Below are 21,604 nucleotides of genomic sequence, written 5' to 3'. Positions count from 1 at the left end.
GTGATCAAGAGAGGCTTTATGGAAGAAGTGGGATCTGATTCAGGTTTTAATGAATGGGCAGGAATTCAATAAAGGAAGAGGGAGATGGGAAAGGTATTCTACACACAGAGGAAGGAAATTTCAGAGTATAAAAAAGAGAAATCAGAGTCTAATTTAGCTAGAGTGTAGAGCAGCGGTGTCACTCAAAGCCCACAAAAAACTCCTAGATGTGGCCATTCGACATAAATAATGTTAATTTGTGACTTTCTAAGTCAGTACGAGGTTCACAGGGCTCTATTTCTATATGGGTTTGACACCACTGATGCAGATACAGAGGGAAATGCTATGAGGTAAGGTAGGGAAAGGTAGGAGAACAATAGATAGGGAGGGCATTCTTAAATATCAGGCAGGGGAGTTTGAACTTTACTCAGTAAGCAATGAGTCACTGAAGATTTTGAAGCAGCACTGGTATGACCAGTTCTATACATAATAAATATCATTCTGGCACTGCTATGATGAATGGATTGGAGTAGGAAAAGAGGGAATGCAGAATGACCTATTAGGAGATTGTAGCAATAGACCAAGCAAATACTAATAAGAGCCCTGTGCCAGGGAAATGTCAATGGGAATAGAAAAGAGGTGATGAATGGCATAGATGTTGCATAATTGGTTCAACAGGACTTGATAATTGACTGGATGAAAGGGGTAAGGGAAAGAGAGAGGCTCAAGGGAGTCCTGAGGTCACAAACTTGGAAGACCAGGGAAATGGTTATGTTAATGGAAGTAGCCAAATCAGAACAGTTTGGTTTTCAACATGTTGAATTCAGGGAGGTGGGAATGTCTAGGTGAGCAGTTGGAAATGTAGATCTAGAATTCAAAAAGAAATCAGGACTGAAGATCAAGCTTTGGAAGTCACTGAAAAGAGAGGTCAAAATTTAAACTAAAAGAGTAAATAAAGCTGCAGTAGGAAATCGTGTGAAATAAGTCTGGAAAGGTGGTTTGGAGACAGATCGTGGAGAATCTTTGATGCCAATCTGAGAAATTTTTATATTTTATCCCACAGAATGGTAATAGTGAACCATTGGAGGCTTTTTTTGTTTTGTTTTGTTTTTGTTTTTTGCAGGGCAGTGGGGGTTAAGTGACTTGCCCAAGGTCACACAGCTAGTAAGTGTCAAGTGTCTGAGGCCGGATTTGAACTCAGGAATTCCTGAATCCAGGGCCAGTGCTTTATCCACTGCGCCACCTAGCCACCCCACCATTGGAGGCTTTTGACTAGGGGGATGTCACACTCAAACTTGTACAAAGGTTTCTTCTTCTCTTACCTCTTCTCACTTCTGAGGTCCTATAAGTCGGTGTTATAATTCTATAATTTCAGAGATGGAATGGAAAATTTTTCTTTTCTTTTTCTTTCTTCTTTCCTCCTTCCCTCCCTCACTTCTTTCCTTCCTTCTATTCTTTTATTCTTTCTTTCCTTCTCTCCCTGCCTTCCTACCTTCCCTCTCTCCACATTCTCCTATCTAGTCCAGGAATCTTATTTATAGCAGTAGTGTTAAATTCAAATAGATCCCTTAGAAAATCACAAATTAATATTACCCATGTAGTATTATGATTTTATTTATCTTGTTAAATATTTTCCAATTACATTTTCATCTGATTCAAACCACATAGTTAGTTCTGTAGACTGCCAGAAGTGAGCTTCACGTATCTATTTTATCTCTGAGAAATGATCTTTCAGCCTCTGAACACTTCCATTGTATGAGTGGGGGACTCATTACTTCAAAAGGTAGCCCATTCTATTGTACAAAAGCTCCGATTATTAGAACATGTTTCCTTATGTTGAGCTAATATCCATCTTCATGTAACTTCTATCCATTAGTCCTAGTTCTCCTTTCTGGTGCTATACGGCTCTTCCATATGGCAGACTTTCTGCTCTTTAAAGTCAATGATCATATTTGTACTCCCCCACACTATTGTCCTTCTTCTTCTTCTTCTTCTTCTTCTTTTTCAGGGAAATGAGGGTTAAGTGACTTGCCCAGGGTCACACAGCTAGTAAGTGTCAAGTGTCTGAGGCCGGATTTGAACTCAGGTCCTCCAGAATCCAGGGCTGGTATTCTATCCACTGCACCACTTAGCTGCCTCCACTATTGTCCTTCTAAATCTTTCTTTTCTTCTCAACTCCTTAGGCCATGTAGCCTTTTGGAGTTTCTGAAATGAAGTAACTTATTTCAATTTTTCCTCTTCCTATTGCCACTATAGCCTTAATCACCCTTGCCTCTGAAGTGGTATTGTTATGGTTTTTCTACTTTAAAGAAAACAACTGACCAGCAGGTACCTGCCCTGCCCCACCCACCCCCCACCCTTTATAAATGTCTGCCTGAGCGTGGTCTTGCCCTGGCTCCTCTAGCTCTTCCTGGCACCCAGAAATGTTCCCTGTCTTGTGGGATCAAGGGAATCACCAAATGTAGAGCTGTTAGGAACTTTAGAGGTCACCTGGGCCACCCCCCTCATTTCGAGGAGGAGGAAACTGAGTTGACAAGCTGATGGCTTTACTGTGTATGGAAATAGATGGGCCCACCAAACACTGTTGGGCAGTATTGTCTGTGGGCCCTCGTACCTGTGTAGACGTCATGGTCTCTATCCAGGGTGGTGAACTGCTTCCCGTTGTGCCAGGTGAAGGAGTCACCAGCATTGCCATTATACCGTCCCAGTCTCAACTTGTAGTATTCACTCTCTGGCTCCAGTCGGAAGCTTGCATATTCAGCAAAGACTTTTCGTCCAGACCAGTCTTCCATTGTTACAAGCAATTTGTAGTTGGCTTGGTTTGTGAGCCAATAAATGTTCTCTAGACCCAGCCAATATTCTCCATCAATGTTACCAAATCCTTGCTGTAAAGAAAGAGAGTGTTACCATAATCAGTTATGAGGACTGTCACATCTGGTAAAATGGCTGATCCACCCTTTGGCAATGCTTGTTGTAAAAAAAAAACAAACAAAAAAACCCAAACAAACAAACAAAAAAACTCAAACCCAAAAAACTTTATGCTTTGGACTTATTTTCTCTTCAATAAATTAACAGATTTTCTGCTTTTGAAGGTAATTCCCTGAAGCTGTCACCATAGGTTAAGTTCATACAGGCAGCCTGAAGAAGGGTTAGCCAAGAAGATTAATGGAATATGGAGTATGCTCTACTTTAACACACAGTTCCTCCCCCACCCCCTCACTTTTCTTTACTGTCATTGTAACTCTGAAAGTGGATGGAGTCCAGTGGAATTATGCAAACCCAGTCTTGGCACTCCCAGGTCTGATAACCCTTTTTGCTTTTATTGTTCATTGGTTGCAGTCATGTCCAACTCTTTGAGATTGCATTTGGGGTTTTCTTGGCAAAGATATTGAAGTGGCTTGCAATTTCCTTCTCCAGCTCATTTTACAGATAAGGAACTGAGCCAATCAGGTTTAAGTGACCTTCCTAGGGTCACATAGCTAGCAAGTGTCTGAAGCCATATTTGAACTCAAGTCTTCCTGACTCCAGATTCTCTACTTAATGCCATTGCACCCAACATCTGCCCCTCGATGGTGGTCTGCCCTGGTTATCATTCAGGGCAGATTCAAATAGCTGTAGTTCTGTAATCAGGAAAAGAGAATTGTTTATTTACTCACCAAGTCTAGGGGAAATCAATAGAGTTATCCAAAAGTGAAATGAAGAGAAACAGTATGGTACAACAACAAAAAGCACTGACTTTGGAGTAGGGATGTGCTGACGAATTTTTTTTTTTTATGGGGCAATGGGGTTAAGTGACTTGGTCACACAGCTAGTAAGTGTCAAGTGTCTGAGGCCAGATTTGAACTCAGGAACTCCTGAATCCAGGGCCGGTGCTTTATCCACTGCACCACCTAGCCGCCCCTGAATTTTTAACAACCACCTCTTCTGGGTTGGGGGGAGGGCACATACACATGGCATACTTGTAAGTTTAATTTGAATTATTATCATCATTCCATCACTTTCTTAAGCTTAGTCAATCAACCAAACAATAAAACAAGCCCTAATTTGTAGCTTTTGCTTCTTTTCAAGGTGTAAATGCTCATACTGAAAATTTAACAATCAGCTTTCCTATTACAGCCAGCTCTAGTACACTGAGTTTGGATCCTGTTCCTGTGACCTTTGGGAAAGTTATTTAACCCACCTAGGCTTCTCTTGCCTCATCTGTAAAATGAGAAGGTAGGACTAGGTGACTTTTGCGGTCCTTTGGAGCTCTAAAGCTATGGTCTCATGATGCTGGCTTAGGACATAGTGAGTTCCCCTTTGCTGGAGCATCTTTAAGGGAAATCCAAATGAAGACTTTTCAGGAATATTGTAGAAAGGATTCATGCTTAGGTGAGAGTGGGATCAAATGACTTCTGAGCTTGTGTCTAATTCTGAGATCTGTGATCTGTGGAATATACTTAACATATTCATCCAGGGATAAGGAATACAAAAATAGAGGACATGATTCCTGCCCTCCAGGAGACCACAGTTTAAGGTGGAGGCACTGTGCTATGCTGAATAAAACACTGCACTTGGAGTCAGGAAGCCCTGGGTACAAATTCTGCATCAGACACTCAATAACTGTGTGGTTTCCCTCATTTTAAAAATGGGGATAAGAAACTAGATAATACATAGTTAGTTATTATTAGTTGTCATTATAAACAGGGAGGTCACATTCATACTAAAAAAATAATTGTTTCAATTTGAAATTTTGTGGGGGAACCAACTTTGAGAATAGTTGGCATTCAGTGAAGGAGGGAGATAATTGTGGACTAGAGCTAATAGGGAAAGCTTAATGAAAGAGGTCTGATCTGAGCTAGGCTCAGATTTGGGGAATGGAATTCTAGGTAAGGGGACAGACATAATGGAAAGCGAAGAGAACTTATGTTTATGGGACAATGAGAAGACAAACCAACTGGAGTTGAAAATTTGAGTTGGTAATAAGATTAGAGAAGTACTAATGAATGTCATTATATTTCTATAGTACTTTAAGGCTTACAAAGTACAGGGTGTCCCAAAAGTCTTAGTGCTGTTCTAAGCTATTAAAACTTTAACATTTAAGTTTAAATTATAAATGTTTTGGACTGTAGAAGAGATCTTATTTCACTCAAGAGAACTAAAAATAGAAAACATAACAGAAAACATTAGCCACAAAGGACCCATGTCCAAGACTATAAAGCTTTAAATTAAAATTAAATTTATTTAAGCTTAAATGTTTACACTTTTTTTTTTTAGTGCGGCAATTGGGGTTAAGTGACTTGCCCAGGGTCACCCAGCTAGTTAAGTGTCTGAGGCCGGATTTGAACTCAGGTACTCCTGACTCCAGGGCCAGTGCTCTATCCACTGCGCCATCTAGCTGCTCCCTAAATGTTTAAGCTTTAATAGCTTAAAACAGCACTAAGACTTTGGGAACATTTTAATTTTTCCTTCAACAACCCTGTGAGGTAGATGCCTCAAGATTGTTATCCTCATTTTATAGATGGGGAAAGTGAGATACAGAATGAAGAAGTGGTCGCACACGTTACAATTGTAGGAACCAGTATAGGGATTCCATTCTTTTTACTCCAAGACTAATTCTCTTCTGCATGTAGCATATTCATAGGTAGGCAGAGGACTTTTGCTTTATTATAATAAAAATAGGATTTGTCCTTGTTTTTTGTTTGTTTGTTTTGTGGGGCAATGAGGGTTAAGTGACTTGCCCAGGGTCACACAGCTAGTAAATGTCAAGTGTCTGAGGACAGATTTGAACTCAGGTCCTTCTGACTCCAGGGCCAGTACTTTATCCACTGTGCCACCTAGCTTCCCCTAAAAATAAGTTTTGTAAGCAAGAGAATGAAATAATGAAGACAGGGTTTAGGATCTTAGATTCAGATGGAGGGCTAGCTTTTCTCCTTGCCAAGGCAAATCCCTTTACTTACCCCCTTGATGTCATCCCCTCCAAACTTCTTCAGAAAATTGTCCCCATTGCCATCCTCCCAGTCACCGAGGCCTATAATCTTGGTGTCATCACTGATTCCTCACACTCACTCACCCACATAGTCAATCTGTTGACAAATCTTGTCATTTATCCCTTCCCAATATCTGTCTCCTTCTCCCTACTCACATAGCCACAACCCTAGTCCAGAACCTCATCCTCTCTTGCCTGTACTATTGTAATAGCCTTTTAACTCTTCTCTCTGCCTTCAATCTCTTTCCACAACAATTTATCCTCCACTCATCTGCCAAGATATTTTTTTAAAAATATAATTCTGGTCATATAATCTTCCCTGCTCAACCAGCTTCAGTGGCTCCCTCTTACTTCAAGTATCAAATATAAATGTCTGTTGGGCATTTAATGCTCCTCCTAATGCTTCTAATGCCTCATCCTATGGTTTTCTTATGCTTTCCTCCTCTCCGTGCACTTCACAGTTCAGCTTCAGTGGCCTCCTGGCAGGACCTCAGACACATCTCCCATGGCCATGCCTTTGTCCTGACTGTGTCCCATGCCTGGAATGCTCCATACCCTCACCTCTGCTTCCTTGTTTCTTTGGATTCTTTCAGTACCCACTCAAGTGCTCCCTGCTTCAAGAGGGTTTCCCCAATTTCTCCAGTTACTAATGGCTTACCCTTTCAGACTGCCCTGTCTATTCCCTATATATCATGTATATGCCCAGTTATTTAAATGTTGTATTCTTCTATTCAAATGTGAGCTCCTTCTGAGAAGGAAGTGGGGAGGAGAGAGCCTGTTTTGCCTCTTTCTGTATCTCTCCCCAGTGTCTGGTTCAGAGCCAGGCATAGACAAAATGTTTAAATGCTTATTGACTATTGACTTACTAACTTTTATCTCTAGAGCAGGAAAGGACCTCAGAGAACATCTAAGTCTAAACTCTTTGTTTTACAGATAAGAAAATCGAGGCCCAGAGAGATTAAATGACCCTTCCAAAGTCACTCAGTTGGTGTCAGGGGTGGGAGTTGAATCTGCCAGGAGTTGTGTCAGGAAGGGAGAGACTAGCAGCATCTAGAGACTAGGGTGGTAGCAGTAAGGATCTATAAAAGGGATGCATATAAGATATGATGTTTCAATGGAAAATTTGGACTGAGTACAAAGGGTAAAGGAAGAGATACGTATGACTCCAAGGAGGAGTAACATGGTTTAGAGAGCACTAGATTTGTCATAAGGCTAGGTCAAGAGCTGGCTCTGTAACTTTTAGTCATGTGACCCTGGGAAAGTCCTTTTAATTCTGTGGGCCTCAGTTTCTTCCTATGTAAAATGGGGGATTAAGCTAGATGGTTTCTAAGGTCTCCTCTAAGTCTAAAAATCTGTGATTTTGGTTTTATTCCTGGGAGAAAGGTACTTATTAATAGAGATGAAAGGCATCATAGTATAATGGAGTCAGAAAGATATGGATTCCAATCTCATCTTTAGAATACTTACTGCCTCACTTTATTCATCTGGAGAATAAAGGGGTTAGATTTGAGGGCCTCTAAGATCCCTTCTGGCTCACAACTATAATGCTATGAGTCTATGAGACAGGGAATTTGAGAGTGGAGCTGCTTTGGAGGAAGGGATACCTAGTTTGGTTTTAGACATGCCGAGTTTGAGATGATAGCAAGAAATATGTAGAAGGGAGAAATAAGAGCAGGGGCCAATGACTAAGCCTTGGGGGCTACGTAGAGTTAGGTATAAAAAAGAGGAGCCAGCAAAGAAAAAAAAGAGAAGAAGCTGTCAAAGAGAACCAGTCCAGTGTAATAAAAGGAAAGCCAAGGAAAGAGAGAATTTCAAGCAGGAGGGTATGGTCAACTGCCAAATCCTGGAAAGAGATTGAGAAGAAAGAGAGTAGCATGACCACTGGATTTGGCAAGGATCATTGCCAACCTTCAAGGAAGCAAATTCTGGAAGCCAGATTGAAGGGAATTAAGAAGGGACAGAGTGGGATGCTTTAGAGGCAATAGGAATAGCACTGGTTTGAGAACTTTGGTGATGGAAAGGAAAAAAAATAGGATTGTGGTTAGGAGGTGGGGGAAGGGAAACTGCATGCTTAAATGAAAGCTTCTTTTAAAGATAGGGGAGAACTCTAAGTTGATATACTATGAAAAAATAAATGATATGTTATAGCAATCATGACAATAGAATATAATCATCTATAACTAATTCCTGAGTTCTTTTCCAGTAGAAGGGAGAAAGATGGGGGAAGAAATGTTTAAGATGAACCTGAGAAGGTAGAGAGATGATAGAGTAGCCTTCATCTTTTAACCAACCTCAGCAGCTTCTCACTAACCTGGTGTGTGAAGGAGAACCTGGAAATCTCAGTAATTAAAGCAGATGCCCTTGGTCTAATAAAAGTATGGTCATCTTCTCTGTAAGAAGCAACTCTTTGAGTCTTTACCTAGACCTTAGAATGGAGAACTTTCACATAGTCAGGGCAGGAGCAAGGAGTTTGTCCACACCTATGGTTGGATGGGAAACTATTGTCTAGAGCTAGAAGTGAAAGTATTCCCTAAACTCAGAGATGGAAATCCAGGGCTGGGAACAAGGATTTTTGTCCTGCCCAGGACTGAGAAGGGGTATTTCACATGCCCCTGGGTTGGGAGTAAGGATATTTTTCCACACCTAGGGATAGAGAGGAGGGTGTGTCTCAAACACAGGAATGGAAATGAAGATTTTTCCATACCCAGGGATGGGATCAAGGGTTTTCCACACCCAAGATAGGAGTGAGAGTATTTTCCATACTAGGGCTGGGAGTGAAAGGTTTTCTCACATCCAGTATTGAGGATAAAGGTATTTCCTATAACATTAATTTCAATTTTGCCACATGAGACACGTAAAGACAAAGACCGAGTGACTCTGGGCTTCTACTAGTGATTCAGGAAGCTCAACAAGAATAATATAGTTCCTAGTGGAAGGTGGTTTTAGAGACAGTATTATCACAAATCTCTTTATTAGATTTATATATTAGTTGCTTTGTAATTCTTGACCTTCATGCTGAGAATATCTTTGCAGGTAATATTTAACAAAGCAAATTTCTTTTGTCTTGTTTTGTTTCTGAACACATAATATCCTTTTTCCAATGAAAAGTCCTTCCTTCAAAATCAGTAGAGTTAATGGGGTTTTTGTTAAGTCAACAAGTCAAAAGCATGTATTAAACATTTACTATGTGTCAGACACTGTGGTAAGTGCTAAGGATACAAGGAAAGGCAGAAATAATCCCTGTTTCCAAGGAACTAACTTTATACTGTAGAAGGACATGTAAATGACTAGGTATATACAAGCTATATCACCTTATACTGCAGAAAGACATGTAAATGACTAGGTATATACAAGCTATATCCTTATATAAGAATAAATGGAAAGTAAGCTTAGAGGGAAGGAGCTAATTAGTGTATGTGTTTGGGGAAGAGACCATTGCAGGTCTCTTGCAGCAGGTGTGATTTAAGCTGACTCTTGAAGGAAGTCAGGGAAGCCAAGAGAGAGAGAGAGAGAGAGAGAGAGAGAGAGAGAGAGAGAGAGAGAGAGAGAGAGAAAGAAGAAGAAGAAGAGGAAGGAAGAGGAGGAGGAGGAGGAGAAGGAAGAAGAAAAAGAAGAGAGAGAAGAGGAGAAAAGAGAGCGCATTCCAGGCATAGAGGGCAGCTGATGAAGAGGCACAGTTAGGAGATGCAACATCATGGGGAGGAAAGTATCATAAGACTGGGAAAGTACAAAGGGGTCAGGTTTGTGAAGGGCCTTTTAGATTTCATATTCAATCCTGGAGGTGATAGGGAGCTATGGAGTTTATTGAGTGAGACAAGAAAGATGAATGTTACTGGCTCTTACCTTATAAGTCTCCCAATTCCGGAAAAAATTGACAGATCCATCTAGTCGTCTCTGTATAACAGTCCAGCCTCCAGGATCATGTCTCTGGTCACACCAAACCTGCATAAGTCTGTTAGTGTTTTCAGGCTTCACAAGGTAGATGGAGCTGGTGTCATGGCCATCCTCCAATGCCTGAAGACAATCTCTCCATGGGCCTGTATGAAGAAAAGCATGCTGGCCTATCACAGAATAACCAAAGACGGTCTCTAATCTCCAGCCCCAACAGAAACTCTCCCTAAAGCTACCCTGGTGTGTTCTGAAGTACAGAAGAGGCCAGGGTGTTCAGCTTCAGGAAAACCAGGTGTTTTTATCCCACCTAGAACAATACTTCTAGATTCAACCACATTAAAAACCAACAAAAAACCCACCACCACCACCACCAACAACAAAAACCTCCTTAAGTCACTCGAGGAGTTAATCTTACCCTGGGACTCCTACACTGGTTGAGTTGTCTTGATTGTTCAGTGAATGAGTATAAACTCAACTAGTTTACTCTATCTATCTGACCCCAGATCACCAGAAGAGGCCATGCGTTATATTCCATCCAGCCATCCACCTTGCCACTTTGAATGTACCCTTTTCCTTGCTGTCCACCTCCTGCTCCAGTCTTGAAAATCAAATCAATATTACCATATTAATGTTGTTCCTATGACTCAACCTACCAGCCTTGTGATTCCCCAGACACTCCCTTCCTTAGCCACCACTCCCATATACGTGTTATTCTCCCCCATCTACCACTAGAATACAAGGTTCTGGAGGTCAGGAACTATCTCATTTTTATATATGTATCCCTAGTGTTTAGCGCAGTGCCTGGCACATAGTTAACCTTCATAAATGCTTTTTCATTCACTTTTTACTCAGCAATTAGTTTTTCTACCTTTCATAGTACACATAGCCATTGTCCTAAAGAAACACTTTATAAACCTTAGAGAACTCTATAAATGCATGTTGTTCTTACTATTATTATTTCCAGTAAAATTCTCTCTGGAAGGGAACTTCCTTTGGCTTTAGCCTCATTTCATACCCCCAAGCTCCTCATCTGTTTACTTATTTGGCATTTAGCATGGCATGTACTTTAATGCCCCCTGCTCATTCATTGGCTGACTCTGGCTGCCTTCCCAGGCTCCTGATGGAATAGGGAGACATGGCAATGAGGTTGGCGTTTCCTCACAAAATGTCAGCAGACAGTATTGACTTTTGTCCCATGGTCCCAATTCTTGTATGCTGTCCTCCTCATAATAAATTCTAAGAAATGGATTGTGAAAGCCATCTTAAATGTGTTATTGGCAGAGAAGAACCTTCATGTTCTGTGTCCATGGTGGGGCGGGAGCCCAGTGAGATCTGCCATAGGAAATAGAAGTCAGGAGATGAGGATATGGCACAAGTTTAGACAGTGAATGTGGAAATGACTCCACTACCATTTTATGGTACTAAAGATGGATGAAACTAGATATTGTAGGTATAGCTGATAGGAGATGTTAGTGATAAGATTATGTAAAAAATGGAGAAAACTATTTTTAAAGCTTCCCCCCAATAAAAAAACCACCTCCATCCAATTAGTTTTATATTGGAGAGATTTTTTTAAAAATGAAAAGACTCCCTCATAGAAAATCAATTATTATAAATATCTCAATTTGTCCCAAAGCAAGTTTATTATTTTTGTTTGCCCAGTTCAATTCAATAAGCACTTACTATGTGCTAGATGTTGTTTAAAGACAAAAATAAGGCCAATTTTGCTCTCAAAGAACTTTTCCTTATGATGTCACTTTTTTTTTTCTTGTCCATGGCACCACTATTCATTCAGTCCCTCATGTTCTCCACCTGGTGGTTACTTTCGACTCTTCTTTTTTTTCCCCACCCTTCTATCCAATCTGTCTCCAAGTCACTTTAAGTCCACCTCCTTTTCTCAGAACCCACTGGCCAACACCAAGGACTGTAACTAGGGCCGAGCATCCAGGTTTTCCCCATGTGCCAACATGAAGGGGGTGTTGCACTTCCTTCTAAGAGCAGTCCAGAATCCATCATCACTGTGCCTTGTGGTCCACTGGATCCACACCCCTGTAGGGACTTAGGGTGAGAAAGTAGGGCAGAGTAAGGTCACAAGTTGACAGGGGACAGGGGAAGATGGAGTGGCAAATGGCTGTCTCCCCCCAACCCCCCATAGTCACAACTGCTCAGATTGTTATACACTAGGGCTTCCCACTCATTTCCTCTCCCCTGGTTGTTTTCATCATGTGGTACTGCCTTCTCCCAATACATCCTGACTGTTCTCTGCCCTATTGTATCTCCACCTCCAACCCACAAATTTGCTGCTACCCAGGTACAGGTTATCATTACTACATAACTGAGCTATTTTAATAGGTTCTTAAAATATTTGCTTCTATTCTCTACCCCTATTCCAATCCATTCTGCTACAATAATCTTCCTTACATATAGATCTGGTAATGTTTCTCTTTAGCTCAAAAACCTCAATGACTTTTTATTGACTACTGAGTAAAGTTTAGACTCCCTTCCCTAACATTCTAGCCCCTCCATAATCAGGGAACCCCAGTCCCCACCCCATACACACATGTCTCCAGCCTTATCTCATGCTACTCCTCCCTAAGCCTACCTTCTGATCCCCAAACACTCCCTGTGTGTTTCTACCTTCTCATCTAGGCTCACATTATTCCTTAGGCATAGAATATCTACGCTCCCCCTCTTCTCCAGTTGAATTCCTGTCCATCCTTTAAAGTCCACCTCAAATGACACCTCTTTTAGAGAGGCCTTCCTGAGTATTACCCCCATGAATAATAATAGCTCCCGTTTATAGAATACACTAAATCTGAAATGGGGCTGCTACCTTTCTATTGGACCTCACCTAACACTCACATAGCACTTTGTTTTGTTAATCCTCTGATGGATATGGGTATTAGGGAAGGGAAGAAAATAAACATTGATATAAAAACCATTATGAATTGTCAATGTTGATGTCTTAATCCCCACTACTACACTTGTTCCTTGTGGGTAAGGACCGTGTCTTACCGAAACTTCATCTTCCACAGTGCCAAGCCCAGGACTCTGTTGAATTGAATTATTTGATTCTGACTAATAATACATTTCTAGTTCATGACAGAAGACAAAAGATATCATGATCTGTTAGGCTACATTAGTAGAAGTAAAGTGTCTGGTACAAGGAACTTGATAGTCCCATTGTATTCTACTCAGATAAGACTTTATCTGGAGTGTTATATTAGGTTTTTAATACCATATTTTTTGAAGGACATTGACAAACTGAAGAATATTTTGAAGAAGGTAAGCAAGATAAGGAAAAGACTGAAAACCTGCCCTATAAGGATTGGAGGAACTGGTGGCCTGGTAGAGAGAGTGCTGGACCTGGAGTCAGGAAGACATGAGTTCACATCTGCCTTCAGATACTTATTAGCCCCGGGCTAGTCACTTAACCTCTATCTGCCTCATTATCTCCATCTGTAAAGAGGGTATAATAATAGCATCTAATTCTCTGGTGTGGAGAAAAAAATTGCGGGGGGGGGGGGGGGGGAAGGTAATTGTCTTTAAACATCTGGAGGATTGTCATAAAGAAGACAAACTAGACGTGATCTGGTTGGCTCCCAAGGTCAGAACTCAGAGCAATGGATGGAAGCTGAAGCAAGATAGTTATTGATTTGATATAAGACAAAGATTCCTAACAGTGATATAAGTGATAACAGTGATATAAGACAAAGATTCCTAATAGTGGTTCAAAAGTGGAGTGGGCTACCCCATAAGATTATAAGCTCTTATTGCTTGAGGTCTTTAAGCAAAGGTTAGATGGTCACTTGTCAAGGATGCTGGGGGCGGGGAGGGGACAAGGGGGGAGGGGGACTCCTGCTTTGTTCTCCAGGAGACTGTGAATTTCTGTGATTCTGTGAAGCACCACTTTTTTTTTTTTTTTAAAGAAAGGATTTAACATATTTGAAGTTGCTGAAATATTTGCCACAGGATTTCTGCCAGGCAGAATGCTAGATTAGTAAGAGGTGTTTGCTTTGAAAGCATATTAATTGAACTGAGACTCAGTAGAGTTTTTAAAACCATGAAAAAATATTGAAATAATAATTTTACAAAAACTACAATCGATTTTTGTTAATGAAGCAGAATTTAAAATGTGCAGTAGGCAAACCTTTTCCTTCGGAAAACTCCAAACAGCCCCACCAGCGCTGACTTTGGCTTGCCTTCTAGAGGGTAATTTAGAACTGAGCCCTTTGCCAACAATAACACTGGCATACAGAATGATAATGGAAGGAGAAGCCTAAGCCGACAGGCCAGACATTTGCTTTTTCACACGGATATTTGAAGGCTAGCTATATTAAGACTATATTTAGACTCTGTGGACAACTTATGGTATAACCTGGCCCAAGTGAAAGGAAGCGTACCCACCATTGCTAGGTGGGACATGAGCTTGACTCTGAATGGAATTGAACCTTCCCTGCCATTACTAACTATGGGGGCCTTGAATACAGACACTTGGTTATACTCTCCAGCCACAAGCCGGGGAGAAATATCTTTGTGTAGTGGGGTTTATTAAAAGTGGTCCCAGTCTAGGAGCAGCTCGGTGCGCAGTGGATAGAGCACCAGCCCTGGAGTCAGGAGGACCTGAGTTCAAATCCAGCCTCAGACACTTAACACTTACTAGCTGTGTGACCCTGGACAAGTCAATTAAGCCAAATTGCCTCACCAAAAAAAAAAAAAAAGAAAAAGAAAAAGTGGTCCCAGTCAGTTAACAGCTTAGTTGAGTTCCTATTTACAATTCTAAAAGTGCCCTTCATCATTTGTATCTCCTTCATCTTCCCCAATTATTATTAATTTAAATTTTTTTTTCATTTCCATAACATAGTATGATAAAAAAAGATGATTACACATGAAACTGCAAATCTACTTTGCACAACTTTCTATTCCCTTCAAATATACAACAACAGTAACATGTAAATTTCGTTTTTTCCCTTCTCTCCCTGCCTTACCCTAGAGATGGCTACCATTAGACCCAAATAGGTATACATATGGAAAATTTTTCTATACATACTTCTATTTATCAGTCCTTTCTCTGGATGCAGATAGCATCTTTCCTTATATGTCTTTTATAGTTAACGTGAGACTTTTAGAGGGGTGGGTAAAGTAAGGAATTAATATTAATGAAATGTTTGTTGCTCACAAGGCTCTTTGGCTGGGCACCAGGAGAGATTACAAAATTTTGTAAGATACAAATCTTTTCCTCACAGAGCTTGTTGTGTAGAAGGGAGGTTTTTTAAAAATTGAAATATTTTGGGCACAAGGACAGACACTTTATACTCAAATACTCAGATGGATCTATAATCTCATCAATAAATGTACTCCCTCCTCTCTGTTCTGCTCCACCCAACCCTGCCTACCCAGCCTATACAACTCTTGCCCATGACTTCCTGTTAATTTGTCAAAGAAGATCTACCCAATGTATTGAAGGTCTTCCTCTCTTCTCCTGACCTCATGAGACCACCAACCCAGCTTATAGGCTGTCCATTAGTTATCTCTCATTGTTTCCTCATGACCTACCCATCTTCTTTTTCACTCGTGCAATCCAATGTAGACTATATCACAAATCTACAGAGATATTTTACATTATAGTATACAAAGGTATATAAGTGAATTAGGCTTATCTAGACAAGTTACTCATATGTCTAGACACTTATCCAGACCATTAGACATGAAAAGCAGTGTGGAGTAGATAGAGAAGTGGCCTAGGGTTCATGAAAATGTGGTACTAAGCCCCACCTCTGACCTGTACTAGTTATGAGACCCTGGGCAAGTCATCTAACCTCTTGGTGCCCCCAGGCAACTCTCTATGACTCTAATTTGAACAGTTATACATATCTATAGTGGTAGAATAAGTTCCTTACTGCAAGTTCCCTACATAAATTAAATCACTGATCTGTTTGCTTTTGTTTGGTTGGTTTGGGATTGTTTTTGTGTTTGTTTTAAAAAGAATAAGTCGGGGCAGCTAGGTGGCACAGTGGATAAAGCACTGGCCCTGGATTCAGGAGGACCTGAGTTCAAATCCAGCCTCAGACACTTGACACTTACTAGCTGTGTGACCCTGGGCAAGTCACTTAACCCTCATTGCCCTGCAAAAAAAAAATAATGAAAAGAATAAGTCAAGCAAAAAACAATGAATGAGCTCTAAAGGGTTGTTCTTCAAAGGGTCATTCCAAAAGGTCATTCTTAGCTAGTAGTTAGGAAGGGATCTGGGAAGGCTTCCTGGAGAGTGTAGGATTTTAGTTGGACTTTAAAAGATGGGCAAGAATTGAGTCCTCATAAATAAAAACCACATTGAACATCTCAGTTTCATTTTAATAAAAAGGGCGGGGCAAGGGATCCTATTTGCCTACTATTTGTCAAATGACCACCTTCCTACGCGTTAGTCTCTATTTTGTTTGTTTGTTTTTTGTGGGTTTTTTTTTTTTTTTGCAGGGCAATGAGGGTTAAGTGACTTGCCCAGGGTCACACAGCTAGTTAAGTGTCAAGTGTCTGAAGCCGGATTTGAACTCAGGTCCTCCTGAATCCAGGGCCAGTGCTTTACCACTGCGCCATCTATCTGTCCCTGCCTTAGTCTCTCAATCAGTAAATTGAATGAGTTGGACTACATAATAGAAGTGGCTCACATGTATTACTGTTTAAGGGTCATACAGATACTTTCCTCAGAATAACTCAGTTTCTTTATCTGGAAAATGAGGTTATGGAAGTAGATGGTTTCTAGGTCTAAATCTGTAATCCCAGGAGCTTGAGGAGTTACAAGCAGTACAAATATTAGTGCTTTGTCCATGGTCATATAGCCAGTTTAGTGTCCAAGGCTGATTTCAAACTCAGATCTCCTATCTTCATATCTGGAATTCTTTTCCTCAGAAAGCACTGTTCTTGAGATCCTGTTTAGTACTAACATAATGTAAATCTGTTGATCTTAACTCAAATCCCTAATTCCTGTGATGATAGATTTGGTAGGCAGAGTCTCTAAGTCTTACTGACCACTTCTGGACTTCCTATGAGGCAATCCAATGTGGGATCTAGAGGAAAGGGAAAAAACCCACCTCTTTAAACAAGAGTCTATGGGAATTGGACAGGGGTCTTCAGGGTATGGGAGTGAGGGGCAAGCATATCCTTGGTGTTCTTGGAAGCTCCACATGCAGAAATGGTGTTTGGGGCTTCCAGAGCAAGAATTTTTCACCTTTTTTAGGTCAAGAATTCCTTTGGCAGTCTGGTGAAGCTTATGGCTCTCCTTTCAGAATGATGTTTTTAAATAATTGTAGGAAATAATAAATTTCAGTAAGAAGTTAGTAAAAATCAAGACATTTTTCCCATCCAAATTAACAGACCCTCTGACATCGATCTTCGGACCCCAGGTTAAAAACCCTTAGTCTAGAGGGAGAACACCATGTGGGGATGGGCCTACATTCCACATTCTCCCAACAGCACCCATTCCTTCAGTGCAGAGAGGGAGAAAAAGTGAAGTTGCTTGTTTCTACCCCTAGTATCCGTTAGACTGTGAGAGTCCCAGCTCCCAAAGAGTCCAGTTTCCCCTTCTCTGGCCAGTCTCAGCCTCTTGTCCCAGCCAGATGTAGATGATAGAGCTTGCTTTCTTTTCTATCTCTTTTACTGCGTTAAGTGAGGAGACAGCTGTCCTCTTCCTCCTTTCCAATCCCCTCAACACTCTCAATTCAGTCATATTTACTTTGCTTCAGCTAAAATATAGCCAGGTCTGGAGGAAAGAAAAGCACGTTCCTTCTGAGTCCTCAGCTCTCTCTTACTGTTACTGCTCAGACCACAAGATGTGCTTTGAGCTCTTCAGTTAAAGTTGGTTTTTATTTGGGCTTCTGAAGGGTAGGAAAGTAAGTGAAAAAATTTGCTAAACAAGACTCCTTTGGTCTTTCTGATTCCTGCTCTAGCCCTGTGGGATTTTTACAACCGTGTAAAATGTAAATGTGGGTGACCGACATAAAAATGTTAATGGTCTAGACATCCACAGGCTTTTGATAGAGCTTTCTCCAGCTTTAGCATATTGGCTTTGAGAGGATTTCTGTTGCTTATGGATTTTATTTTTATTATGGCAATTAATGCTTCCTCTAATGCTGGGCCTCCCTTAATGCTTCAGCAGGGTGTGGTGGGGGCCTGGGGCTCAGGGGCCAGGCTAAATGAGCATAAGCCCTTGTAGGTTCCACCAAGTTGAAAGTACAAGCCCAGCAATGGACAGTGTGTGTGTCATCCAAGGACCAAGCTATATGTGGAAAGACACATGCATTTGCCATAGGTTGATTCATTTTTTTTTTGGCCACAGAAACTCATGCCTTCTAAGTTGGTATTGATGTAGCAGGGCAACATGGTGTGGTGAGTAGAGTAATGACCAGGTAGTCAGGACAACCTGGCTTCAAATTCTGCCTTTGACACATACTAATTGTGTGACCTTGGGCAAATTACTTAACCTTTCTAAGCCTCAGTTTCCTCATCTTTAAGATGAGGCAGCTGAACTAAATGACCTTTGGATTTCCTTACAGTTCTAAATCTATGATGTGGAGTCTCAGAGCCTATATTAGTTTATGAATGATAAGACACATTTTGGACACAGAAATTAATGAAGAACCTAGGCCTACTAAAATTTAGAGGAGACAGGAGAAAGGATTGTATGGGAGAAAGCATACCAGACCTGAGGTAAGAAAACTTGGATTCAAATCTTTTTGTTCTTTCACTGCCTAGCTGGTGATCTTGCACAAAGCTTGTTCTCTCTTTGGGCCTCAGTTTCCTCATTTGTGAAATGGAGTTGGATTCAAGCAGGGGTTCTTCTCCTTTTTTGTGTCATGGAACCCTTTGGCAGCCTGGTGAAACCTATGAATCCCTTCTCAGGATGATGTTTTTTTAATGTAAAAAAATAAAATAAGTAGCATCATAAAGGAAACTAATTCTATTGAAATAAAGATGATTTTTCCTTCATCTAAGTTCACAGCATCCCTCCTGAAATCTGTCCACAGACTTCCTGGGCTAGATAATTCTTTCTTTTTTTTTTCTTTTTTTTTTTTTAGTGAGGCAATTGGGGTTAAGTGACTTGCCCGGGGTCACACAGCTAGTATGTGTTAAGTGTCTGAGGCTGGATTTGAACTCAGGTACTCCTGACTCCAGGGCTGGTGCTCTATCCACTGCGTCACCTAGCTGCCCCAGGGCTAGATAATTCTTAAGGTCTCTTCCAACTTCAAGATAGATGCTAGATGTGATTGACATCAGTGGAGGGAGCATTCATATTAAGGAAGTCATGAATCCTTCATGTACAATTGCTCTTCACTAGTAGATGTCTGGGTGCAAATGTATGTGCACACATGTGTGGACATATGTGTACATTTATGTAGTGGGGGCAACATGGAATAGTGGATAGAGAGCTGGACTCCAAGGCAAGAGTATTGCTTTGAGCCTACCTTTTGACCCATATTGGCTATGTGGCCCTCGGCAAGTCACTTAATTTCTCAGCGACCTAGGAAACTCTCTAGGACTATAAGATGCCAAATTACATTGGTAGAGAAGATTTCTTCATTGGGAGTTCCTTATGCTAATGAAATACCAAGTCCTTTATGTATCATGTATATACGTATGTATATACATGCCATATGTATACATATATAATTCATATACATATGTAATTATCTGTGTTGCTGGCATCCACGTTATAGTTTTTTAAAAACTAGGTTTTTTAAATAGATCTTTAGATGTTTTCTTCAACTTAACAGATTCATTAGTACTCCATGTGTTCTTGGGAAACTGACAGCTCTTGGTAGAGCCCAGGGAAGATGTCCAACTGACCAAAATAGTAGCAAACTCTCTGAATCTCAGGATTTTGGTATTTAGAGCTGTATATTCAATACCATTTACTCCCAACTCCCTTATTTTAGTGCAAGTAATTGAGTTGTAGAAAGGGAAAGTGATGAGCCTAAGATCACAAGTAGCAAAGCTGGGCTTGTATGTAGTTGGATACTTGGATTCTAATATCATCTTTCTACTAGAGCAAGGTGTTTTGATCTCAGCCGTAGTGAAAGGTATTTTTAAATTAAAAAAGTAAAAGGAATTTCAGGCTAAAAAAACCTGAAAAACAAATATAGAATCATAAAAATAAATTTCATATTCAGTGTTTGAATAAAATCAAACTCTGCCCTTTTTTAAAATGTTTAAACTTAAAATGTAATTATGTCACAATAGAAGGCTATGAGGGAATGCAGTCAGATTCTAGATCATTGTCAAACTGGGGATGATTTGATGGGTAAGAATTAAATTGGAAGCTCTCAACATCTGAGCAGAAGAAAAGATTCACTGGTCACACGATGCATATGAAGAATCAACAGACTCAATCCAACTGGTAGCACTGATACCTTCCAGAATTTAAGGGGGGAGGGGGAAGGATAAGTAAAGGTCCTTTAGGGAGTGGGGTAGATTATCTCTGGAAATTTGATAAGGATGGCATAGGATGAGAAGGTGTAACTATTTTGTGCATTACTAGTATGCATTCATGGGCCCACAAAAAGAGTATATACATACAGATGAAATCACCTATCACTCCAAGTATCAAAGAAACTGAAAAAAATTTCAACTTCACTGAATCACAGAATCTCAGTTAGAAGGGACCTGATTTAGCACAAACCACATTTGAATAAGAGTTCCTTCAAAAAGATTCCTAACAAATGGACATCCAGCCTCTATGTGAAAATCTCCTGTGACGGAGATGTTGTTTTTTTAATGTCTTGATGAAGCCCATCCCATTCTGAGCCAACTATAACTGTTAGGAATTTTTCCCCCTTATATTAACCTGAAATTTGCATCTCTTCATCTTTCCAATATTGCTTCTAGGTCTGGTCTTTAGGACTAAGGAGAATAAATTTTCTAATCCTTCTTTCTATATGACAGTTATAATACTCAAAAACAATTATGATTGTACCTCTCCCTCCAAACTTCTCTTTATTTGCTTCTTCAGGCTAAATAGTCCCACTTTATTCAGCCAATTCTTATATCACTAAGTCTCCAATCCCCTCACCATCTTGACTGTCCTTATCTAAATGTGCTCAAGGTTGTTTTTTCTAAAATGTGACACTTAGAAATGACTCTTCCTACCTTATACTGTAAATGTTTTCCCTTTTCTTTTCAAATAACCTCCTCCTGCTCCACCATTCCAACTCTCTACCCTTTCCCTTAAAAATCGTGGTCAGTGAAAAAGGAAACACTTAAAGCTATGAATCACAGAAGCACCAGATGTATTTCAGTAGGAAATTTCCAGGTCCAGTTTTTGGCAACTAGTCAATTCTATTACTAGACAAAGTTTTACAGGTTATGAGTTCAGGTAGCATTCCCTTTTGGAAGTTCCTTTTAGAAGAAGGTCGGGGGCAGCTGGTGGCACAGTGGATGGAGTGCTGGCCCTGGATTCATGAAGACCTGGGTTCGGATCTGGCCTCGAACACTTGTCACTTGCTGGCTGTGTGACCCTGGGCAGGTCACTTGGCCCCTATTGCCCTCACAAAAAAAAAAAGTAAAAAAGAAAGAAGGGTAGATCCACTCCTCCAGGTTATAAGGTAGAGAATGAGGTGTTCCTTTAAAATAATTGTTCTTCAACATGAAACAAAGGATTATAAAGGAGCCTGAAAGGAGAATCTTGACCTTTGGCAGGAGGTTAGAGGGTTAGAAGAATGTGATATGGATGAGAAAATTGGTAAAGAACCACTGAACACCTGGTAATAATAGACACAA

General features: G+C 40.5%; 2 protein-coding genes across 3 annotated transcripts in view; one reads left to right on the top strand and one right to left on the bottom strand.

The window, feature by feature from the left end:
* RALGPS1 (Ral GEF with PH domain and SH3 binding motif 1) overlaps positions 1 to 21,604 on the top strand; it is a 632,069-nt gene that overhangs the window by 304,623 nt on the left and 305,842 nt on the right. The gene's annotated exons all lie outside the window — the stretch shown is intronic.
* Positions 1 to 21,604, bottom strand: part of ANGPTL2 (angiopoietin like 2) — a 62,972-nt gene that overhangs the window by 3,292 nt on the left and 38,076 nt on the right. The window contains exons 3-4 of the mRNA XM_043981907.1: positions 9,791 to 9,984; positions 2,594 to 2,864 (exon numbers count right to left, since the gene is read on the bottom strand). Of these exons, the coding sequence (XP_043837842.1) occupies positions 2,594 to 2,864; positions 9,791 to 9,984 (465 nt within the window). The remainder of the gene's footprint in view (positions 1 to 2,593; positions 2,865 to 9,790; positions 9,985 to 21,604) is intronic.

This window comes from Dromiciops gliroides, chromosome 2, assembly GCF_019393635.1.
Source record: "Dromiciops gliroides isolate mDroGli1 chromosome 2, mDroGli1.pri, whole genome shotgun sequence".
Classification (NCBI taxonomy): Eukaryota; Metazoa; Chordata; class Mammalia; order Microbiotheria; family Microbiotheriidae; genus Dromiciops; species Dromiciops gliroides.
Note: the sequence above shows the minus strand (reverse complement) of the source record. Positions and strands in the feature narration are given on the sequence as shown.